The sequence below is a fragment of the Toxorhynchites rutilus genome, chromosome 2 (genome assembly GCF_029784135.1).
Source record: "Toxorhynchites rutilus septentrionalis strain SRP chromosome 2, ASM2978413v1, whole genome shotgun sequence".
Lineage (NCBI taxonomy): Eukaryota > Metazoa > Arthropoda > Insecta > Diptera > Culicidae > Toxorhynchites > Toxorhynchites rutilus.
In genome coordinates, this window is record NC_073745.1 from 252,836,140 (window position 1) to 252,859,335 (window position 23,196).

The 23,196-nt window shown below is 39.4% G+C and overlaps 1 protein-coding gene across 2 annotated transcripts; it reads left to right on the top strand.

Moving 5' to 3' along the window:
* The first annotated feature begins 4,077 nt into the window (after positions 1–4,077).
* Positions 4,078–22,567, top strand: LOC129769692 (ATP-dependent DNA helicase Q4). Of its 2 annotated transcripts, XM_055772107.1 has the most exons (10): positions 4,078–4,267; positions 4,319–5,001; positions 5,056–5,488; positions 9,102–10,618; positions 10,678–10,888; positions 20,107–20,174; positions 20,234–20,896; positions 20,953–21,410; positions 21,465–21,781; positions 21,839–22,567. In XM_055772107.1, exons 1-10 carry the CDS (start codon positions 4,166–4,168, stop codon positions 22,070–22,072), a joined length of 4,686 nt encoding a protein of 1,561 aa, XP_055628082.1. In that variant the 5' UTR covers positions 4,078–4,165; the 3' UTR covers positions 22,073–22,567. The 2 variants fall into 2 exon arrangements, with proteins under 2 accessions (XP_055628082.1, XP_055628081.1); XM_055772106.1 differs by having other exon boundaries at positions 4,319–5,488.
* The last annotated feature ends 629 nt before the right edge of the window (positions 22,568–23,196 follow it).

The following is a 23,196-nucleotide window of genomic DNA, read 5'->3' on the forward strand; positions in this document are numbered from 1 at the left end:
TATCTTATGTGGTGTTTGTGCATATTTGAGAGCGAATGCAAGGGCAAGGGGCGCGTCAGTTGTGCTCGTCCTATACATGCTGTATTACAAAAGGTAATGGCGTTTTTTCCAATAACTGGACATGACGGTTAAGGTGGCCGTACACTGTTTGTCCGGAGGTCAGATATTTTACTCTTTTCGACAGATAAAGTTTGGTTTGAAAATTGTGCAAACACAATTTTGTTTGTCATTCTTTAACTATGATTATTGCCGAACAAAGTCAAACATCGAACATGGAGAAAATCGACTGAACTGACAGTTTTGACGTACAGACCGAACAAATATTCTAGGCATCCAAAAGTGGAGGCCATATACATCGTGGTAAATGCTTATCGAATTTGTTTGGATGAATATGCAACTATGATAGACTATAATAGCGATTATGTTGAAATTGAATTGCGATCTAATATGAATATATTCATGAATTGTCAAAGCACCAAATACGACTTTTGTCATACTCATGTACGATTTATTACAGACATAGAAAAAAAAACAAATGGCGCAAAATATTTTCATGAAATGTTTATTATAGCCTCACGAATCGCCATTTTTATATATGAGTATTTATGTTAGTAGAAATAATAATTGTTTGATTGACTTGCGTTGGGAGTGGAATATGAATGTTTAAAATGGCACAGATTGATGTTTGGTGAAAACTCCGATGTGGGTTCGAACTCCGGTCATCTGGATTATCATCCACCAGCTATCTCGCGCGGCTATCTGAAGATTAATTTAACAGCGGTTAAAACTTTCGAGTGCATCAGCATTTCATTGACATTTCAATATGATATAATATGTTATTTATTAGGATCTAATATGATTTACTGTTTCATGATTTTCTTCAGCATGCAACACGATTTACTACAGTACTGAATCGACTTAAATTATACGCTTATACGACACACAAACTGCATCAGCGTAATATACGCATGTGATGCGGATTAAATATATTTTACGACAATGTACATCATAAAATTGATGTTTATTATACCTAATTGCGACTTAATTTGATAATGGTATATAAAATCGAGTTTTTACATTTTATGCGATATCAAATATACACGATACATACTTTGATTGGTATTATATGCGATTATGATTTATTCGGATTTCTTGTAAGACTTGGCACGTGCAAAATTATACGATTTAATGTTTGCTGGGTATATTTGATCAGTACACGTTGATCAAGATTTAGCTGTCAAAAAGAGTCAAATATTTGGCTTCGGTCAAACAGCGTATGAGCACCCTTAGAAATAGTCGCAAACTAGGTAGTGCGGACTGAATCAAAACGGCTGTCAAAAAAGATCCAATTGAAATGTCAAAAGAGATCCAACGATCAGGAGTGTTATTTTTCTTATGATAATCAACACTATAAAAGAGGTATGGTTGTCAAGGGCAAAAATAAGTAAAATTATAAAATGAACGAACTACATTTTTCCGTCAATTGTTTAATTAACCATTGCATCTCTGAAAGAGCATCTCAGCCTTTCACTGAGCAACGCCTTTTTAATGTCCCCTCTCTTTGTCATAACGTTTTTCCGAACGAAATAAAAACAAACAAAGTCAGAGTCACGTAAATGTTTACTCCTGCGATTTGGAAATATTCGATAAACAGTGGAAGGAAGAGCTGCCAGATGATTTTTAAAAAAAAGTCTGTAAAAACATGTGAATGTCTGTTAAAAATGTGGAAAAGTCTTTAAAAGTGTGCAGATCTATAGAAATGTCTTTTTTTAATTTTCACATATTCATTAGTACTTTGTACATCGCGATGCTCGTAAGATTGTATTTTGTATATATACAGCAATTCCATGCCAAACCAATATAGTGGTTCTCAGATCTTCGTCAAATGTGGTAATTTTGTTCTTTATCGCAAAACATTAGACTCGTATTTTTTTAATTTGTCATTAGGGTGCCCATTTCCATTTTAGGGTGATCCCAAAAATAATTTTGTTCCACTTTCCCAAAATGACTTTTTTCAAAAATTTATAACTTTCGAACCACTCAACCGATTTAGATGATCGGCATATCAAATTGAAACCAATGAGCTTTAATTGAGAAATATTTAACTTGTATATAATATGGATCCTATTTTTAATATGGATTGAAAGCTGAGAATTTTTTACATAAAATATCTCGATATCAGAGATGCATTTTTTTTCGTTTTTGAAATATGATTTTGCAAGACTAATCGATGGTTCGAAAAACAATTTTTCCCCACCCAGCAAACATTAAGTCGTATGAATAGCTATAATTGGAGGCGATATACATACAACCAAGACACATTTGTATGATATATGATGCAGATAACTAGCATATACACACAAAAGTGGAGGCGATATACGTATATGCCATATTTTGTACGCATATAAAGCCGTATATAACGATATGCGATGCTTTTTGGACTGATATGCGATTTGATACGACAACGTTACCACTCAATCCATCGATGACATGGAAAATCGTGTTTTTGCATTTTATGCGATTTTAGATATATATGATCGATATTTTGATTGATATTTTATGCGATTGTGATTTGATACGAAATTATATGTGACTTATCATGTGCAAAGTTATACGATTTAATGTTTGCTGGGCATTTTCCCCATATCAAATTGAAGCTTACGAGTTATTTTTCTTTGAAAAAATATTTGAAAATTGCGAAAAAATTGAATTTTGTTTTTGTAATTATTGATTGAGTTAGTTTTTCATAGTTTTCTCGGTTAAAGATAGGAGCGCTATATTTTTTTTATATTTTTTATGGAAAGCTGAGGATTATTTACCTAACATATCTCGTTATCAGAGATGCTATAATTATCGTTTTTAAGTTAGAATTTTGTAAATTCAACATGTTTTAAGTCTTCGATCAATATTCATATGTGACTAAACTAGACCTATGCTACTAGAATCTAATCTTCCCGCAAGTGTGATATTTTTTCAAATTTTGCTTATTGGCTTCAATTTAATATATCGATCATCTAAATCGGTTCAGTAGTTCAAATGTTATGATATTTTGCAGAAAGTTATTTTTGGACAAATGGGAAAAAAATGATTTTTTTTTTAATCATATCTTCCCTTGGTCACGTCAATATTTGTGTTTATACATATTCACCCAGCAAACATTAAATCGTATAACTTTGCACATGATAAGTCACATATAATTTCGTATCAAATCACAACCGCATAAAATATCAATCAAAATATCGATCATATATATCTAAAATCGCATAAAATGCAAAAACACGATTTTCCATGTCATCGATGGATTGAGTGGTAACGTTGTCGTATCAAATCGCATATCAGTCCAAAAAGCATCGTATATCGTTATATACGGCTTTATATGCGTACAAAATATGGCATATACGTATATCGCCTCCACTTTTGTATGTATATGCTAGTTATCTGCATCATATATCATACAAATGTGTCTTGGTTGTATGGATATCGCCTCCAATTATAGCTATTCATACGACTTAATGTTTGCTGGGCAGTTCCCTACCACCAACGTAAATAGGCAGTGACCAGGTATGCTATAAGGTTCCTCGCGAAAGCTTAGTAAATAGCGTAAAATAAGGCTTATTAGCGGGTTTCTGCAAACGTTTGACGGATATTTTTGAGCATTCTCTTTAATTTGTCTGTTGAGAGTATTAATTCGTACACACGTACGCAGCGGTATGAAAAATTCGACCAATTTAGCCGGAATACGTGGCATAATTGCTACATTTGCACATTCCAATTCGATTCGATTCGATCGGTTACAGAACACAGATAAGATAATTAGCATAATCGCGATGTTTTTTCAGAATTTGTATGAATTTTGAGATTTTTTCGTTATTTGTTTTCCAATGAGTATAATTCTGTATAAAAAACATACTTGAAAATGAAGAAAATTGATCAAATAATCACAAATTCTGAACAAACATCGTGATTCCACTATACAAAATACTGTGTGAACAATTTTGTGGAGGATTCAAAAGGAATAGCATACCTTAGGTTAATGTCAAATACGTTGGTTTACCATTATCCGCGCGCAATTTCCTAATCTGCTCGCGCCTGAGCTGTTTCGGGGTCGTGGCAGAGTGCAATTTTAGCTTTCAGTACATCATATGCCACTGGGAAAATAATAATAATGGAAGACCCGGTGTTTCGCACAAAATATAAAAAGTGTAAGCGCAAAGTGAGATTGTGGGAAAAGGAGTTTCTCGAGAGATGTGGCCGAATACCTTCCAAAGTATGTCATGAAATTAGTTTTGTTGCCAAGTTACCGATAATATTGTTTCAGCATGACATCCGAGATTCTCCTACAGACGTTCGACAATCATACAAAATGTATTATAAACTGAAAACGGTTATAGTGGAAAACGCTCTCCAAAATGTACTGGATGATGATGACGATTTCGACAGTTCGCTGGTGTCGCAAATGGAGTCGAGTCTAAATCAGGAAAGCTCGTTGGCAGAGGGTTTTTCCAACATCAACGAACTGAGATCATCGAATGTGTCTATCAACAACTTATTGACGGATCAAGTGGCAGGGAATGTGAGCGAATTCGAAGCGGAGCAGGAATTGGACCAAAACATCAATGCGTGGGGAAGAGAACTGAATAGAAACAAAGTTTCCACTGTCGCAACACCTCCGGTTTCGGTTGCCAGGCCCAAAGCGAGAGCACCTTCGAAACTATCGATGGATGCATCTGGTTTGGTACCCAAACGAAATCCTAGGAAATCTTTGAGTAGCAGACTGCGTAATGATTCCCGCCAATCGGATGTCACGGGACAATGTTCCAGTGCTGTGGTCGAGGCTCTCCCTGACTTGGAGACGTTACTGAATGAAAAATCTAAGCAGGCGCTGGAGAATTCTCCACCCAAAGCACTGAAACTGGATCAAATGCCACGGACAAACTTCAACGAATTGGACCAGGGATGGCTGAATCGTCAAGCTACAGAGAACGGGGTCGTAGTCAATGTGTATGAGTCGACTGCTAATATACAGATAAATAATGATGTTTCCACTGTCGGCAGGCCTGTAGCTTCCGCTTCCAGTTTCGGGATGTCTGGTCTCAGGATTAACTCATTTTGTGCAAGCGGTGGGTTGGAAACTAACAAAGGGTCACACATTACTGCGCAAAGTACAGCCTTCGATCAATCGGTGCATTTGGACTCCGATGGAGTTGTGGAGAACAGTGAGGATGAAGCCAGTACAAGTGGTTCGTTCGGGTCGCACAGTGTTCGACACGTCGTTAAGAAACGGAAGGTGTGCACTAGCATAAACGCATTGAATGAAAAGAATTCGGGAACTGGAGCAATTGAAACAAAGCTAAACACATCCGAGAAAAAAGAAAATCTTGACCCAGCAAAAATCAATGAACCAATAAAAATAGAGCCTAAAGCGAAGCAAGTTAGAAAAAAGGTTACAACGAAACCAAAAATCGAGAGAAAGGATAAAATTCAAAAGGTATGCTGAGTTGTTTATTTGTAATGGGACAATTGACTAAAACACGTTTGTTTGGTATAACGGTTGTACCGTTCTGAACCATATTTCGGATACTTTGTAATACTATCTTGAAATGCTTAATGCCCTGTTGATATAACTATAGAATTAACATCCCAATTGATTCTTTAGAGTAACCCCTTGGTTTTATTACATTTGAATTATAACATAGTAGGTAAAAATCTAACAGCGCTACTCATTATCGGTTGTGTTTGACGTTCACTTAGCATGAGCATATAGAATTTAACCGTTCATCAACATTTAAATTTCCCTCGTGTTTCATCAGTTCTCATCATGGTTATCAGTTTACTGATATTGTTTCGCAGTTGATTATTAAAAATAATCAAGCATAATGAAATTTTTCTTCAAAAACATCAATAAATAAAGTGTCCGAAATTTGAATCGAACTTTTTCCCTACGATTCATATTTCGGACACTTGAAGTTGGTGATACTACAATGTTAGTTTTCAGGCTTATGGATGCAAAGTGTTGATTCATATAATGCACCAACATATTTTGAAGTCTTGTATAAATAATACACATATTTTTCAACCTCAGACAAGCAGATAGATATAAGGGACTCTGGATTATTAGTGGGCAATGTGCAACTAGATGAACTTCTAAAAGATGAAACGTAGATTCCTCCCTATGCTGCCGTGTATTTCGGCAACTCATCAACTCACGGCAGAAGTAAGCTTCATGTTACTCCTGCAGTGGCCACAAGCGAGTCCTGGGATATGTTGTATAAAGACGCAGAACCTGTAAAGAAGTTGATTGAAATTAAGAAGCGCCAAAAACTTGAGGAAAGAAAAAGGGGAACTGAGTTGAAACAGATAACCCTGAGTTATTTTATTACTTTGAACAACAAATAACTTGAAATCAAATATATAGATAGGGGCAATACGGTCCCCCTGAGAACGAAACGTCCTAAACCATGCAGGAACATTCATAAATTATGCTACATGTAAAAAACCTCACGATTTGAAACCTTATTGATCGATGGACATTGTAAAATGTGTTTCATTTCCTTCGATCGAGAGCACTACGGGGCAAAATGGATCACCATGCGGGGCAATATGACCATGTTAGTTGATTCGAGCTTTTAAGCATGTTTTCGTTAGGAAACAACGTGACAAGTTCATAAAAGGAAAGTTCATTCTATTTTGCAGCTATCACGTGTATTTCATTGGATTTAATTCAGTTTGCATGTACAAAACATAATAATGTGATCGAAGTGATTGGACTGCAAATTTCCATTATTCCAAGCAGGAACAGAGAACACCTGTGCATCCAGGAGTGGCATCGATAACATTGGTTCCATCCTTCGCCACCCGTGGAAGAACTGAATTGTGCCCCACAATAGCAACATAAGGTGTCCTGGAGAAGATTCTCATTTGCAAGCTTTTTGCTTGTTTTCCTCTTTTTTCGGTTTGGGTTTTAGATGTTCGCTTTAATTTTTTGATCAGTTGGATGTCCTTGTATGCCTGCAACACCTTGAGGGCATCTTGATGTGGGCTCGGTGTGATGATAGCCGATTTTTCTGCTTTCCTGGTTGATGCAGTCTTCCTGCGATTTGAATTTGGTAACGGCCGGATAAAGATCGGTGATATTTTGAAACAACTGTTCGTTGCCGAAGGAATTGGAACCGGTGAAGTTAGTGTTGGTGAATCGTTTACTTTGTCTACTGATTTCAACGGGATTGTTTCCGGAAGAAGTGCTTGAGTGTCGGTAATTGATGGTTCGTTATCAAAACAAAAAAAATCCTCTTCGTCTGATTTCAGATAGCTTGAAGCCTTGTGTTGTTGGGATGATATAACGGTGATTTCCGTTGGAGCGGAGTTCCGTGACCCCGTATTATTAGAAGTAGTGCATTTTTGAGGTGACGTGTTTGTTGCTTCAATCGACGTCAAGATCTCTATGTCCGGAGCGGTGGGTTGATGAAGAATATCCGTTACGTCGGCCGGCGCAAAATCGACGTCGTTAAACACATATTGATTGAACGAAACGATTACAGTTTTACGAAATCCGGTAGCCGCTATTTTTATAGTTGCAGCACGGACATATGCTCTTCCCAACAGTGCACTCACTTCATTCAAAGTAACTACCTCTCCAGGTTTGTTTTTAAGAAAAAAATCGATAGCCTAAGAAAAGTGAGTTTTAAAGGGTCCCATAAAGCTCACATCAAGGGGCTGAAGCTTGTGAGAGCAATGCGGGGGTAAGCTTAAAACTTCAACGTAGCTTTTTCTAGCTTTGTCAATGAGTTCCAAATTCTTGGTATGACTACAATGTCCGTCAATTATTATTAGCACCGGGCTCTCCGCCGTTCACGTGGTTGATAAAGTGCTCAAACAACAAGTTGAACTCTTTAGCCGTCATCCAGCCGCTGGAATTGCATGAAAATAAGGTTCCAGGTGGAGCACCTTCCTTCAGCTTATTTGTTAGTCTAACTCTCGGAAAAATGATAAAAGGTGGAACAAAATGCCCCGCTGCCGACATACACATGCAGACTGTGCTCAGCACCCCGCGCTCAGCTGAAGTTATAGCGCCCACCTGCCTTTTTCCCAGCATTGCTAGGATTTTGGAATTTTTGGTCTGCACCTGTTGAATGAAGATAATAATGGTTAGTTTACTTGCTTCTCTTATGGAAAAAGATAATTAATGGAATTACTATCCACGGTTGTCCACGGTGGGGGAGGAGGGGGTTTAGATACTATCCACGTGGACACGATTAATATTTTTTCAATGATGCGCTATTTTTTCAAGAATCATCGAACTTTCAGCCCGCTCTTAGTATTCAGTGTTTATAAGAAAAGGGTTGAGCTGCCTGAGGGCGCCAAACATCCATATTTTTTCATATGGCTAAACTTCTTCCCTGACGCGTGTGTTCTGAAAGTCATCCACATGAATTGGGAGCAATCATGCATTCCACTTGGATGAAGACACAATCGAAGAATGTCACAATTCTATAACACACTCGACAAAAAAAAAAAGTGAAACAAAGTGTGAAGTTGTAAAATTCAAATGATTTTTGAAATGCTGTAACTTCGTCAAAAATCAGCCTATGAAGATGTATATAGATCATTTCAAAGCTTTAGGTTCGGAATATACTACGGACGGATTTTTATCTTGGTTTGTGTAAATGTAGGGCCTGATCACGAACGTCACTTCACGGTGAAAACGAAATGAAGTGCATTCAAATTGCATACAATTAATTTCGTTTTCACCGTGAAGTGACGTTCGTGATCAGTGTTCGAAGTTCTTTTTCGCTTCAATGAAAAAACACTTTTACTCGATATTTTTTTATGCTTTTAATTAAATATGTATCAAAGTAGAAAGCTCAAAAGCATATTGAGCGAATTTATCAAAAATATCAAGGTAATAATACCTGTGTATAGAGTTCAGACCTGTTTTCTGCACAAAACACCTTAAGCGTCCGAAATATGATTCAGTACGGTATTCAAGAGATTGTTTAATCATTGATACACTCATGGCTTGCTACAATATAAAACTAATTCATCGGTTGCTTTATCCAACAATTTGAAATCTTGTTTATGTTTTCACTTTTTCGTTCGTTTAGGGCCCCGTCATTCGACGAATATCCGCACGTATTCGCAAAACTGCGAGCTACAGCAATACCGACACCGTAGAAGATGGGGATAAAGATTCGTTCGAAGAGTTTGATGATGAAGATAAGGATCCATGTTTTGTGGAGGATAAAAATAAGCGAGTGCCACAAGACGCACTGGATGAAACTTTCGAGGAGATTATTCAAGAACCATCGCCAGTCAAAACCAAAGATAAGAAAGCTAAATCGATTCCTAAAACTAGAACAAAGAAAGTGCATACATCTCCGTCTAAAGGCAAAAGACGTTCTGGAAATGGGAAGAAAAGTCCTGTAGCTCCTCGGATCGGCGGGAACACCGGGAAGGGCAAGAAAAAAGCTGCCAGTGTCAAAAGAGTGTCACTCGAGGGAGAAGCAAAAGTGGAAGACGATTTCAATGAATACGTGCTGGAATTTGGAATCGAAAATTTGAACAACGCCCCAAGAATTGATATTGCAGAGTTGCAGGAAAACACCCAAATGGTTGAAAACTTCATTCAAAATATTCCCATGCGGCCAGCCACGGCCGTTAAGAGCGATGAAGTGGAAGTTGTCACCAGTAAAGAAGCCGTTCTCAGGAAGAAAGTAGCCGCGGGAAAGCTGAACGAAAATTTCGTTCGGGTTGATCTTCGCAAGAAAGTGTTCGTTAGAGGCAAGAAAACTATCAATTTCAGCAAATACAAAAAGTCATTGTGGAAGAAAAAGAAAATTGCGGCCTTGTCAGGCCCCGATATGGACATGGGAGGCTGCGATGGAGGTTTGCTGGTTTGCTTCCAATGCGGTGGAGTTGGCCACATGGCTCGAAGTTGCAAGGTGAAGGGAGAACAACTGCTTCCGCTCGATGCGGTTGACCAAGAAGAATCACCGTTTCCCACATTAGAGGAATCTGAGTCAATGGCAAAGGCCAAAGCCGTGCTAGTTCACGCGAATAAAATTCATAGCCTCCCGGCGGTGAACAATCCAACGTGGAAAAAAGACGACGATGAGCTAACGCACAGTGAGAAAAAATCATTGGAACAGCTCGACCTGGGGGATGAGTGGGAGGATGAGACACTAGAACCGGAACCAGCCCCAGTGAAGACCTACATTGGTCATGCTATACCACAGGACTTTCTTAAAGAGTCTGGAATATTGGAATACACTGTTGGGAATAAGGACAAAAACGAACCTCTCTATCAGCTCCAATCGGATGGCACCTTACCTCCCACCCCCAAGGAAGTGTTCGAAGCACTGCAGATGTTCGGCCACAAACAGTTTCGTGCAGGTCAAGAGCGTGCCGTTATGCGGGTTCTGTGTGGATTATCTACTTTGGTTACTTTAAGTACTGGATCTGGAAAGTCACTTTGCTATCAACTTCCAGCCTATTTGTTTCGGAAGCATCGGAAGTGTGTTACACTTGTCATTTCTCCACTTGTTTCTCTGATGGAAGATCAGGTCCACGGAGTTCCAAGTTTTTTGAATGCTCAGTGTTTGCATACCAACCAGACACCTAAGTACCCAGCTTACTTTTTGCTTTGAACACCTCGAGAATAACGTATTTCTATATTAACAGGGTTCGTGAAAGAACGATGGCTGCGATCACAGCCGGTGAGTTGGATGTGCTTTTAATCTCCCCGGAAGCGGTGGTGTCTGGCGAAAAGTCTACGGGCTTCGGTTCGTTGCTGCGTCAGTTGCCCCCGATTGCTTTTGCCTGTATCGACGAAGCACATTGTGTATCCCAGTGGAGCCATAACTTCCGACCGAGTTATCTCATGATATGTAGGGTAAGTTGGCTAGTTTAAGTAAGTGACGCCTGAAGCGTAATAATTAGTCCTTTGTCGTACATGGTTTTCAAATTTTGGTTACTTATTTCTAATAGACAAAAAAAAGGCCGGATTTGGAACTCTCAACGCGCTCTGGTCGGATGTGTTTTCTTTATCCGTTTAATACTTCGTATTCGTACACTTTATAAGGCAGTGGCAACTATATTGCCACCCACAACAAATATCTCTCGGAACAGATTTTCAATAATTTGCCTAACCATAGACTTCTAAGGGGCTGTCCACAAACCACGTGGACAACTTAAAGGTGGGGGGGGGGGGGTATAGGGGTTTACGAAAATGTCCACGTTTTTCGCTTAGATAATGTCCACGTGGACACGTAAAGTATATTTTTAAGTAAAACATTCATATTTATAGTCAAAATCTAATGAGATCTGCTCTATGTTTACAAGGCATTTTTAATTTTACGCCCACCCTGAGTACTCTGTATTCAACAATAAAAAAGACTGAGTTGCCTGAGAGTGCTGCCCGGTAAAACATCCATATTTTTTCCATTATGGCTGGGTTTCTTCCCGGAGATGTATATTCTGAAAGGAACGCGCATGAACTGGCATCGATCAATTTATTTCAATCGGTAATAGAGGACCATGTATTCCGTCATGATAAAACAACAAAGAATGTTGGAATTTTTGTAGTATGAAAAATTACGACTTGTGTGCAGGTTTCGATTCAGCCTCTGCTCTTGATGATAAAACGGCTTCATATTTATTTTCCGATAGCTCCCAAGGTTTTCCGAAAATTGAAACGAACAATAAAATCATTCATGGGTGCACGGGCCGTATCTGTGGAGATCTGTTTCTTGCAATGATTTTTTTCTTTATCGCTATCTGGCAACTTTTGTAATACGCTTCTAGTGGGTTGTCTGTAAAACGATGCTGCTATTTTTTGAAATTTTTTTTACCCCGTTCGTTTATTTTAGGCTCATTAGCATTTAGCTGTAACAGAGCCGAATTGTATTACCATGCTGCTATTGATGTCAATAAAATTGAGACACTTATTAAGATTAATCCTCGGTACACGACACATGAATTAATGAATTCGCTACAGATGTCTGAAACCGCTCATGAGTACCTGGTGCAGCATGGGTGCGAAAAACGCTACAATGTATGGACTACATATCAACCCATATGTTGGAGTCCGATCTGATTTGACAGATCGCAATCCGAACGAGATCAACTTTTGCATACTGCAATACAAGGTTGCAACATTTACGCAACCCGATTTGATTTTACTTGGTCAGATGAAAGAACGCAATATTGTGCTAATTTCAAATTTAACCGGATTCCGGAATAAGGGTTTATTTTATCGAAAAACATTTGAAAGAACGCATTTCAATCTTCGATTCATTTCATAAACGCAAGGAAAATGCATGACTTGACTTGGATGGCTTTAGAGTTCTCAGTGGAACTTTGGGTTTCTCAATGTAGGTATTACTTGCGTCATTTTTATGAGTAGTACTTAGTTGAGATATCTTTGCCGAATGACACGCCTTGAATGTATTCAGGAGTATAAAGTTCTAGAATACGCGTGACCTCAGTGCAAGTCGGAAGAAATTTCTTCGACGAAAAAGCCCCCGGCCAGAACGGGAATCGAACTCGAACCCCTAGCTTGATAATGTGTGACGATAACCACTCGGCCTCGGGGCACGAAAATACATATATATATAGCAAAACGCTTCAAGGGCGCTTCCAAAACTCCACCCGTTTTACTCACCAGATATTGTATCTTCAGATTATCAACTATTAAGATTTATGTAAGACGAGAAAATATTTCGCAATCCGCGATCATGAATGTACAGTGTCAACATCTAATTGCGACACCCGGATTCTGAGACATATTTACTTTCAATTTAGTTGACTTGTTGTTATAAGTAATCAATGTTAGTAAAGTAATCAATACTTGAAACACGTAGCCCTGTCCTCGACTTAACTACTATGATATTAACGCTAAAATTGATCATTATAATATAAAATCATTATTAGACATAACCTTTCAAATTTTTCACTACTCGAAAATTAATATAATTTTAAATTACATGCAAAACATATTTGATACGGAGAAGTAAATTTTGATAAATAATTTTTATTTTCATAGTGTGTTCAATCCACCAATCCATTGTCATTATTCCTTCCCATAAACGAAGCACAAAGTTTAATGCAGTCAATACTAATGCAAACGCGAATAGTAAACTAATGTTATTCTAAATCTTCTGATCAGTTAAATGAACAGCAACAGGAATTGGACACTATACTGTTTATTCGTTTAAGTGACAATGTGACGGGTGTGTTGGACGATTCGAAACTAGCAATACTTTGCAAGATTTAGGAGATTTGAACAGCGCGATGATATCAACATCGGTGAATTTAAAACAAATCGTTACTATTAATAAGGCTATTATTCCTATTGATAAAAACACGTAATAGAAAATTGAAACAAACTTGAAATTAAATTTAAGCGAAAAATATAGAATTCTCTTGATTTCCGAAAACTGGTGAAGTGTCCAGGTGGACACCAGGGGGAGGGGTATAAGGAATGTCCACGCTTGTCCACGGAGGGGGAGGGGGTGTCCAAAATCATGCTTTTTCTGTCCACGTGGTATGTGGACAGCCCCTAAGGGTATCTGTGCTGCTAAAAGTGTACGTGCATGAGTCAATTTTATGTCATTTATTCACAATTCATTATGCTACATCCCATGAAAAGTTTGGATCTTAAACTGTAACTCCATTGAGCCAACATTTAGGCAACATGCGATCTGCGTTCGTTATGCACGATACGCACAGTCTTTCCATCGAGCAAAACGAATCAAGAATCCACTATTCAACACTATTCAGGCATCAAATACATCTCTTTCGGGGGTGAAAAAGCGCCGCTTGAAAGAGAAAGAGTGTAAAGAGATGGAGTCACTTTATCGTTCTCGAGAGTCACGGGAAAAAAAGCGCCGCTTGGAAGAGAAAGAGTGTGAACAAATGGAGCCGCTTTATCGTTCTCGAGAGTCAAAGAGGTTCTTCAAGAAACTAAACGCCTCGCACAAAAACTTTGTGCCGCGGGCCGAAATGTGCAGGAACAAGAAAGGGAGCATCTTGACGAACAAACGCGAGGTGATCTAAAGGTGGAGGCAGTACTACGATGAACACCTGAACAGCGTGCAGACAGGAGACCAAGACGACGTTGACGAGAACTACACCGGTGCAGTGAACAACGAAGACGTACCATCCCCGACGATAGGTGAAATTAATGAGGCCATCAGTCAGCTAAAGAATCACAAAGCAGCTGGTGAGGATGGCCTCGCAGCGGAGCTTTTCAAGGGAGGTCCGGGAAAACTTGTAGAGTGTATACACTGGTTGATAATCAGGATACCGAAGGTGTGAAAAGATAAGCTCATCTGCCTTATCTATTAAAAAATGGATTGTGGGAACTGTAATGATCGGGAAAATGATCAGAACCCTATCAGAGTTGAGCAAAACGAGATTTGTGTATTGAGAGAGATTGACCCAAGTGAAAAGATTCGTGAAAACCAAAGAAATAAGCATTACGCTAAGTGTGAGAGGCGATAGAGAACTGAAGCCTATGGATTTGTAAAGGCGTAAATCGGCAAGACCTTGAGAAGTGTGAGTGCAAAAAGAGACTGTTGATTGAGTTGAGTATAGGTCTGAGAGGCCAAGGTGAGACGAGCGTCAGCGACGAATACTTTGGCGAGGTTATCTCTGGTGAGCACTGCATTGCGAGCGTAAAACGGGGGAGAGTAAGTGGTAGCATATCATCATGTCTGCTCTAATCGGAACATTGACAAAAAAAAGGGAGTGTTGTTAGTTTGAATAGGATGAACGTTCTTCATTAATTAAACAAAATTTCAGAAACAAACGAGAAAAAAAATTCATAGCGCTTAGTGGAACTGTCATTTTTGACGAGATTGAGCTTATTTACCCTGGGGAGGACATTGAGAAAATTGATTACAATGGCATGTTCCTTAAGCTAGAGGAAAGACTAAACAAAGTACAACCCAATATGATGCACAGGCATAAGTTTCATGCGCCTGTATAGGGTGTTGATGAGCCTGCAGAAAACTACGTATAGGGGGCTGTCCCCTCCCCCTCCGTTGACAAGCGTGGGCATTATCTCTACCACTGTCCCTGTAGTTCACGTGGACATTTCTCCATTTTTTTAAAATTCCGTTTTAAATTTGTTTATATTTCTAGTCTTGACATTGATAGATATGTTAACTTCATAAGCAGTAGTGGTTTGTTTTCAATTTGTTCCCCAACATTTCTCGTGATATTATTTATATAGCTGTTTAGTTTTCCCCAAATTCCATTAACGTTGTTATTACGTTCGGTCCTCTCGGTCCTTGGTTCTCTATTGTCCCCAAACCAAAGATGTTTAGCTATCCGTGGGAGGTTTTAGGATTTTTTTTGTTAAGACAGTGAGGTGCATCTCCTCACCTCCGCAGGTTTAGGCGAGGAAGCTCGCAGTTCCAGAGAGAGAGAGAGAGGAGAGAAAGAGAGAAGAGAGAGAGGAGAGAGAGATAGGAGAGAGAGAGAAAGAGAGAGAGAAAAAGAGAGAGAGAGAGAGAGAGAGAGAGAGAGAGAAAGGAAAGAGAGAGGAGAGAGAGAGAGAGAAAGGAAAGAGAGAGGAGAGAGAGAGAGAGGAAAGAGAGAGAGAGAAGAGAGAGAGAGAGAGAAGAGAGAAGAGAGAGAGAGAAAGAGAGTTCACAAAGCTCACTGAAAGTGGAATCAGAATCACTTGTAGAACTTGATCTCGCAAAGATCAATCTACAGCTACCTGGAAGTATTGAAATTGAATTAGCAACGAAATCGCAATCAAAACAGAAAATCCTAATATTTTGTACCAGCTGTCGTGAGTTCTTGAGTTCTTCTGTGGATTTTAAGAAATTGTTCAAACGATCACCTTTAACATATCCCATCACTAGTTACATAACGTATACCAACCCGGATTTGATTTCCAGTTTTTCGGATATATCGAAAAAACAGATGGAGCTATGCTTGGAAGTATTCGTCGATAAACCACATTTGCCTGGCGCTTGTGCAGATAAAATAAAAAATGAATATGGCCTATTGTGTTCAACGTCTTCTGCTAAAATTATTTGTAGATAATGTAGATGTAGATAGTCCCGGAACTTTTTGAACGCACTGTGTACTTCATGTTATTTACTTCATCACGTCTCATATGCTCCTATTTTAGCTAAGCATTTTTGGTCAGCGTCATTTTAACAAGACAGGTTTTCTGTGTAATTTTATTTGCGATAGTTAATGGAATAATTAAGTACGGGTTATTACTTTAAATAAAAACCTGAACAAATCCACATATCTTACTGAATCACATAATGAGCTTTAAATCTATAGCGTGATTCCCTAGCGTTTATCATGGAAGGGATTGTTGTTAGTGGGAATGGTTAAGAAAAATCAGGATTCACTGCGGTAAGTGATGTGATTATGTAAATGCGAACAATTGACCTCTCGACAAAACAAAAGTCCGAAAGTATCATGTGGTACAATACGCGGCAGAGATTATCTTTAGGTATCCTGAGAAGGAAAACCTGTAAAATTGATACATTTTATATAATATATTGTATTAATATATTCGAGAATTCATCTCATGTACCTTTCATCGAAACTCAATCGCGTTTGCGGAGATTCAATAGTGGGAAACCTGAGAAGGTAACCGATAAAACTGCTCCAAGGCCAACCAATCTGGCGGTTATTTATCACACATACTCTGAGCCTGATCACGAACATCACCACGGTTTTCCACAAATTATTTTTACTAACATTTCGAATTAACACGTTTTTTTACGCGGATTTTTGAATTAACGCATTTTTTACGAGGTACTTTTCCCCGTGGGTTTGAGATACAATCTCTTCATGGAATGTAGCATTATTGTAAATAAATAAGTAAACTACATTCTGTTTTGTTAGCGGATGTGGCCAAATGCAAAGACTGTTACAATTATACTAAGAGCGTTAAAACAGCGCGATGGGCATATGAATAATACAAGATATTGCTAATAGATGTATACATAAGGGTGCCAATGATAATGGTCATCTCGAATTTCAAAAAGTTACCCCATAAAAATGTTCACCACCTCAAAAAAACACCCTATGCAAAATACCAGCTCAATCGGACTTAGGGGAGAGTGGCGCAAAGCGGTCAAAGTTTAAGTTTTTTTTTTGTATCCCATTCGTTTATTTCAGGCTCATTAGCATTTCAGCTGTAACAGAGCCGAATTTTAATAGTGCACATGTCACATGTTTATCATATCTATAAATAACACATTACACAGTTGCCATTTTTTTGGCGTTAAAGTATTCCTTCTATACCATTGCATATGGTACATTACATTTCACAGTAGCCATTTAGGCGTAAGAGTATTCGTTCTGTTCTTCCATTGTCCAGTTAGACCGGACAGCGGAGACAGCAGCCCGATGTTTCTTGTAGAGCAGAGCAGTTGTATAGATGAATCGATCTTATTTCGACCGTGGATCGATCTCCATCGCTGATGATTGTTGCGTGGACGTAGTTATTCTGTAACAACACAAAGATGGTCAATGAGGGCCCTGAGTTTTGAACTCACGATCGATCGCTTACTAAGCGAACGCGCAACCAATGTGGCTACGGAGACCCCCGTTGAGTTTTTTGAAAATCGAAAAATAACCCAAGGGGTTTTTGAAAAAAAAAAATTTGATGCTAAATGTAAAACAAAAAAAATTATAGGAGATTGTGTCCAAGACACGATCGCATTGTTGACGTAGAACTACGCTGTTATTTTATATAAGTCGCTTGTTTATACCTTCGGATATTATTCTATAATGCTGTGAAATTTTAGAAACAACTGCTTTAGTAGAATAATATCTGAGATGGTTTTATCATTGTAGAATCAGTTGACGATAATTGATTGATGATTCATTATTGCTCTCGCAAAACAATACACTGATCGTATGTCGCAATGTCAATGCATTGAAAATTTACCTCGAACGCTATTTCGGTGGCCTTTTTCGCAATAGACATAGACGCGACTACAGTCGATTATATACATGCACCATTATTCCACATCTCATAACTAAATCGATATATCTTTGGCACCGCATGGAAACAACAACAATAACAACACTTGCAAGAATCAAATATCATGCTACATGTTATTTAGTATTGCCTCAGTGGAATCGCACCTCTAAGCATCGTTCGTACAACGTAAACCAAGTGCCAAACAAGCGTTCGCCATAGCATGCATACAAAGCCATTACATTGGTGGCTTGAAACTACTAGGAATATAAACACATCTTCTCATCATTTTGCGCTATTCTCAAAAGAAATGCTTCTGTTAATATTACTGACCTGGAAAAAAGTTGCATTACACCTCATGCTCGAGAGAAGCGCAGCCCTTAGTGGAGGAAGTTTTGCTACTGGTAAGCGAAACCTAATCACATACAAAATTCCAGACATTCCAGTAAGACATTCAAAATGCTTGGTTTTCCCCAAATATTTTTTGGCACACAATCTTAACGCCTGCTTCGCCATAAAGTCAGTTTAATGCATTGATGCATTCTCAAAGACACCAACGAAGCCCTTATGATGACGGAAAACAAACAGTGTTAACTGCTTGGAAAAAGACTGAATTGTGCCACACAGTTGATGAGTTTGTCAAGAGCGACCGCCTTCACCACCAGCAGGGGGAGCTTGATTTTGGCTGTTGCCTGGGTAATGGTGCTTACATTTTCGACCGACGCGCCGAAGTCGCCTACTTCGCTGTTGTTCGATGCGGTGTCACACTCGCGAAGGCTCGGCTCAGGGCAAGCGTTTTTCACTGCACCAACATCGCGTGCATCATTAGATGACGCTTGCCACGAAATTTTATTGCCCCTGGCAATGCGTTCATTTTTTGCAGGGCTCGAGCCTGCCTTCCTCTTCTTCTTGCTCATCACACACTACGCGAAGCGTCAAATTTATGACGCGGAAAGAAGAAAAACACACGATACGAATAACGCGAAAAATGAGTAGCTAAAACCACACGACGATATCCAAGTTGGATTACCACGGGTGGGGTCCAATCTTAGATCGAAGCGCAGCGAAAGCAAAATGAACTGGATTGCTCAACAGTCCGATGCCGAATGAAAGTTTGCTTCAGCGAGATCCACTGTTTATACTCGAGGCAAGTATTCCCCTTCATTCTTCTACTTTTCCTTTGTTCACGAAGACTTTAAATCTTACGATTTCCCCTTCGTTGGTCGTCGATAAGTTGCTCGTTATTGACAGCTATGTTCGGGAAAGCACACAAATGGACAGAACAAGTGTATGAGAAAATGGAAACGCTTAAAGTTTTCATGCATTTTCACCATTTGCAAACCAGGGGGTTCTAATGTATAGCAAATTAAACAAATCTTAGGGAATTTCCGATTCGTTTGGTATGTAAATCGCCAAAATCCGTTCGCGGCAAAAATAGTTATTAACGGTAACTTTATTTCATAAAAACGTGACCTGTTTTCTGATTAAGGGTGCCATTAATGAAAGACGTAGTTCTACGTCAAAACCCAAAACTTTGACCGCTTTGCGTTACTCTCCCTTAAGTCCGATTGAGTTGAATTTTAACAAAGGGTGTTTTTTCGTGGTGGTGAACGTTGTACAGGGAAACTTCAATATAACGTACCCTCGATATAACGTCACTCGATATAACGTACATTTTACCTCGATATAACGTACACCTTTTCAAATTGTAAGGGAAATTTTTTTTCAATATTTTTTTTTCTGATAGAACAATAAATTATCTGTATTGTGATGCTAAAACAAGTTTTTTACCTTCAATCAATCTCGAAATACAGCTGGTTTTGTGATTCCAGATTCTAAATGAATAACGTTTTAATCAACAGTACGAAGGGAAACATCATGAGAAAGGCTGGTTCGTCTTCTGATTGAAGTTATTCATTAACTTGACTAAAACAGCAACACAATAATGTATTATAGACTACGTTTGTGAGTACTTTATTATGCTTCGATATAACGTACAATTCGATACAACGTACAATTTTGAAAGTGAAATGTACGTTATATCGAAGTTTACCTGTATAGGGTAAATCTTTGAAATTTTAGAGTCGATTTTTTCCCATACATTCATTGGCACCCCAGTATACATCTATCAACTATCATTGCAGGTTTTAAAAGAGAAACTCGGTGTTAACACGATCCTTGGATTGACCGCAACGGCTACTTTGCCGACAAGGTACAAATAATGGCAAGATTCAAACGTTTTGATTCTAACATTGAATTATTATTCCTTAGACAAAGCATCATAGAACATCTATCCGTTCCGGATGGTTTACGTGGCATCATCAGCGATATCCCTCTGCCCGATAATCTCATTCTCACCGTATCGAGAGATGCAAATCGTGACGCCGCTCTGCTCCATCTGCTTCAATCGGAACGATTCGAGGCGCTGCGTTCGATTATCGTTTACTGCACCCGTCGGGATGAATGCGAACGACTCGCGGCGTTTCTGCGAACATGCTTCCAGAAAGAAGCGGAGAATGCGACGGACCATGGCTCTGAGAGCAAGAAGCGGAAACGTATGAATTATGTGGCTGAACCCTACCACGCTGGACTTTCGGCGAGCAGAAGAAGAACCATTCAGAACGCATTCATGAGTGGTGATCTTAAAGTGGTGGTGGCCACTATCGCATTCGGAATGGGTATTAATAAGTCGGACATTCGTGCAATTATCCACTACAACATGCCGAAAAGTTTCGAAAGCTATGTTCAGGAAGTGGGGCGTGCCGGTCGTGACGGGGAAACCTCGCACTGTCATCTGTTCCTCGACAACAGTGGAAACGACAGGAACGAACTGCGTAGACATATATATGCCAACTCGATCGATAGACACGTAATCAGGAAGTTGCTACAAAAGATATATGTACCGTGTGGCTGTGTGAAGAATTTCAGGAATGAGTACGATCAATCTTCTTCAATAATTCAACTTTTTACCATAAAAAACATGCTTTCAGAGAATTTTCCGAAGAGTATCGCAAGCGCATGGATGTTGGGAAAAATAACAGCCGGTCTGAAGAACTCAGCGTTTCGAAACCAACTCCTAAAAAACGGATTTGTCCAGGCCATGAAGTGTGTTTTTCGATACAAAATACGGTACAGGAATTGGATATTCCAGAAGAAAACATTTCGACTCTTCTGTGCTACCTGGAACTGCACCAAGAACGTTATATTCAAGTACTGAGCCGAGCTTACGTTATGTGTAAGGTCATGTCTTACGCTGGCCCAAAAGCGATGCGTAATGCTGCGAAAGAGTGTCCTCCTCTGGCAATGGCCATCGCATTAGATTTGAAAAAGAACATTTCTCATGATAATTCCACCTTCATTGAGTTTCCTGTGATAGACGTGGCAGCGGCCATCGGATGGGACAGTGGAGTGGTGAAGTTTCAGTTGAAAAACATGGAGTGGACCACTGGTGAGTTGCACATTGCATAATCTACATAATTTATTTTCATTTTTTTCGTTCAAGAACGGAATACTCGCAAGCGATCGCCAATCAGCGTGAGTTTCTTCGATCTTGGCTTTCGTATACGAGCACCCGGTGATTTAACGGATGATGAACTCGAGAAGAACCTGGACTCATTGTACGAACGGGTCAAACGGCAGGAAAAGACTCAACTGGGGCAGCTACAAACTGTTTTCGATGCTCTTTCATCGGTTGCCTTCCCAACATTTTTGCCAGTCAGTAAAGCTGACTGTCCCCATGGAGCTTCGAATAAATTAAAAACGATTATTCGGGAGTACTTCCAGTCGGAGGTCACCAGCGATTATCCTATTATTGCGGAGGTAAAATTACGCTAACAATGTTGAGGTTTCTTTTTCATATTTTTCAATCGCTTTCAGCCGGATGATACCCCTGACACTCAACTCCTAGGTGATATACGAACCCTAATTCATCGTTATCCGGAAAATAATTTCAGTGGAAGAGCCATCGCTCGGATTTTCCACGGTGTACAAAGTCCAAACTATCCGGCTGTTATTTGGGGAAGGTGCAATTTTTGGCGAACTCACACTCGAGTAGACTTCAACCGTATCGTGCAAATGGCCAACACTGAAATCGTTCGATTGCGAACATAATCCAGCACGATAGCTGATCTGGGGGCTTCTGATGTTGATTTTGTTAGCCCAACATTAGGGAAGGAGAACGAATGTTTCCGGTTTTTTTCAGTTTATTGATTAGTTTTTTTTCCTTCAAAAGAAGTTTTCCTTGTTTGAATTTTTTAGTGCAAATTGAACATGAATTAAAATTATCTTGTTGAAAAAAAACCCTGGCAATTTACTATATCATTATTGTCTTCCAGATTTAACTTTTTGTTGGGAAAACTTGGCATTTATTTTTATAAAATAGACGAATTTCATGCCAACTCTACTGGCCATTAGCAGCAATATAGCAAATTACAGGGAAACGTTGTGGGTATAAAGGCACTGGTCATTTAAGCACATTTGCATACTTGGAATATTCAAACAAGAATTAGACTGCTGCCTAAAACGAGTTGGCATAAAATTCGTCAATAAAGGGTGTGTCACATCAAATTGCATCACGGAAAAAACGCTGTAGAAATTCGGCCAGTAGACCGATCCTTTTGAAAATTTTAGACAGTAAAATAAAAACTATTAAACAACTTTTGGCGTTTTCTTTTTATTCATACTTCGAGCCCAAGCCCGTATGCTCGCACCTTCCTCTTTACCCCGTCCATAAGGTTCTGTACAACGTCAGGTTGTAGTTTTTTTTAACAGAAATCCATTTTCTCTTGAAGTCCGCCTCCGATTTGACAACTTTTGGGTTCTTCCGGAGGGCCTGCTTCATAATCGCCCAATATTTCTCTATTGGGCGAAGCTCCGGCGCGTTGGGCGGGTTCATTTCCTTTGGCACGAAGGTGACCCCGTTGGCTTCGTACCACTCCAACACGTCCTTTGAATAGTGGCACGAAGCGAGATCCGGCCAGGAGATGGTCGGGCCCTCGTGCTGCTTCAATAGTGGTAGTAAGCGCTTCTGTAGGAACTCCTTAAGGTAAACCTGCCCGTTTACCGTGCCGGTCATCACGAAGGGGGCGCTCCGCTTTCCGCAAGAGCAGATCGCTTGCCACACCATGTACTTTTTGGCAAACTTGGATAGTTTCTGCTTGCGAATCTCCTCTGGAACGCTGAATTTGTTCTTCTCTGCGGAGAAGAACAACAGGCCCGGCAGCTGACGAAAGTCC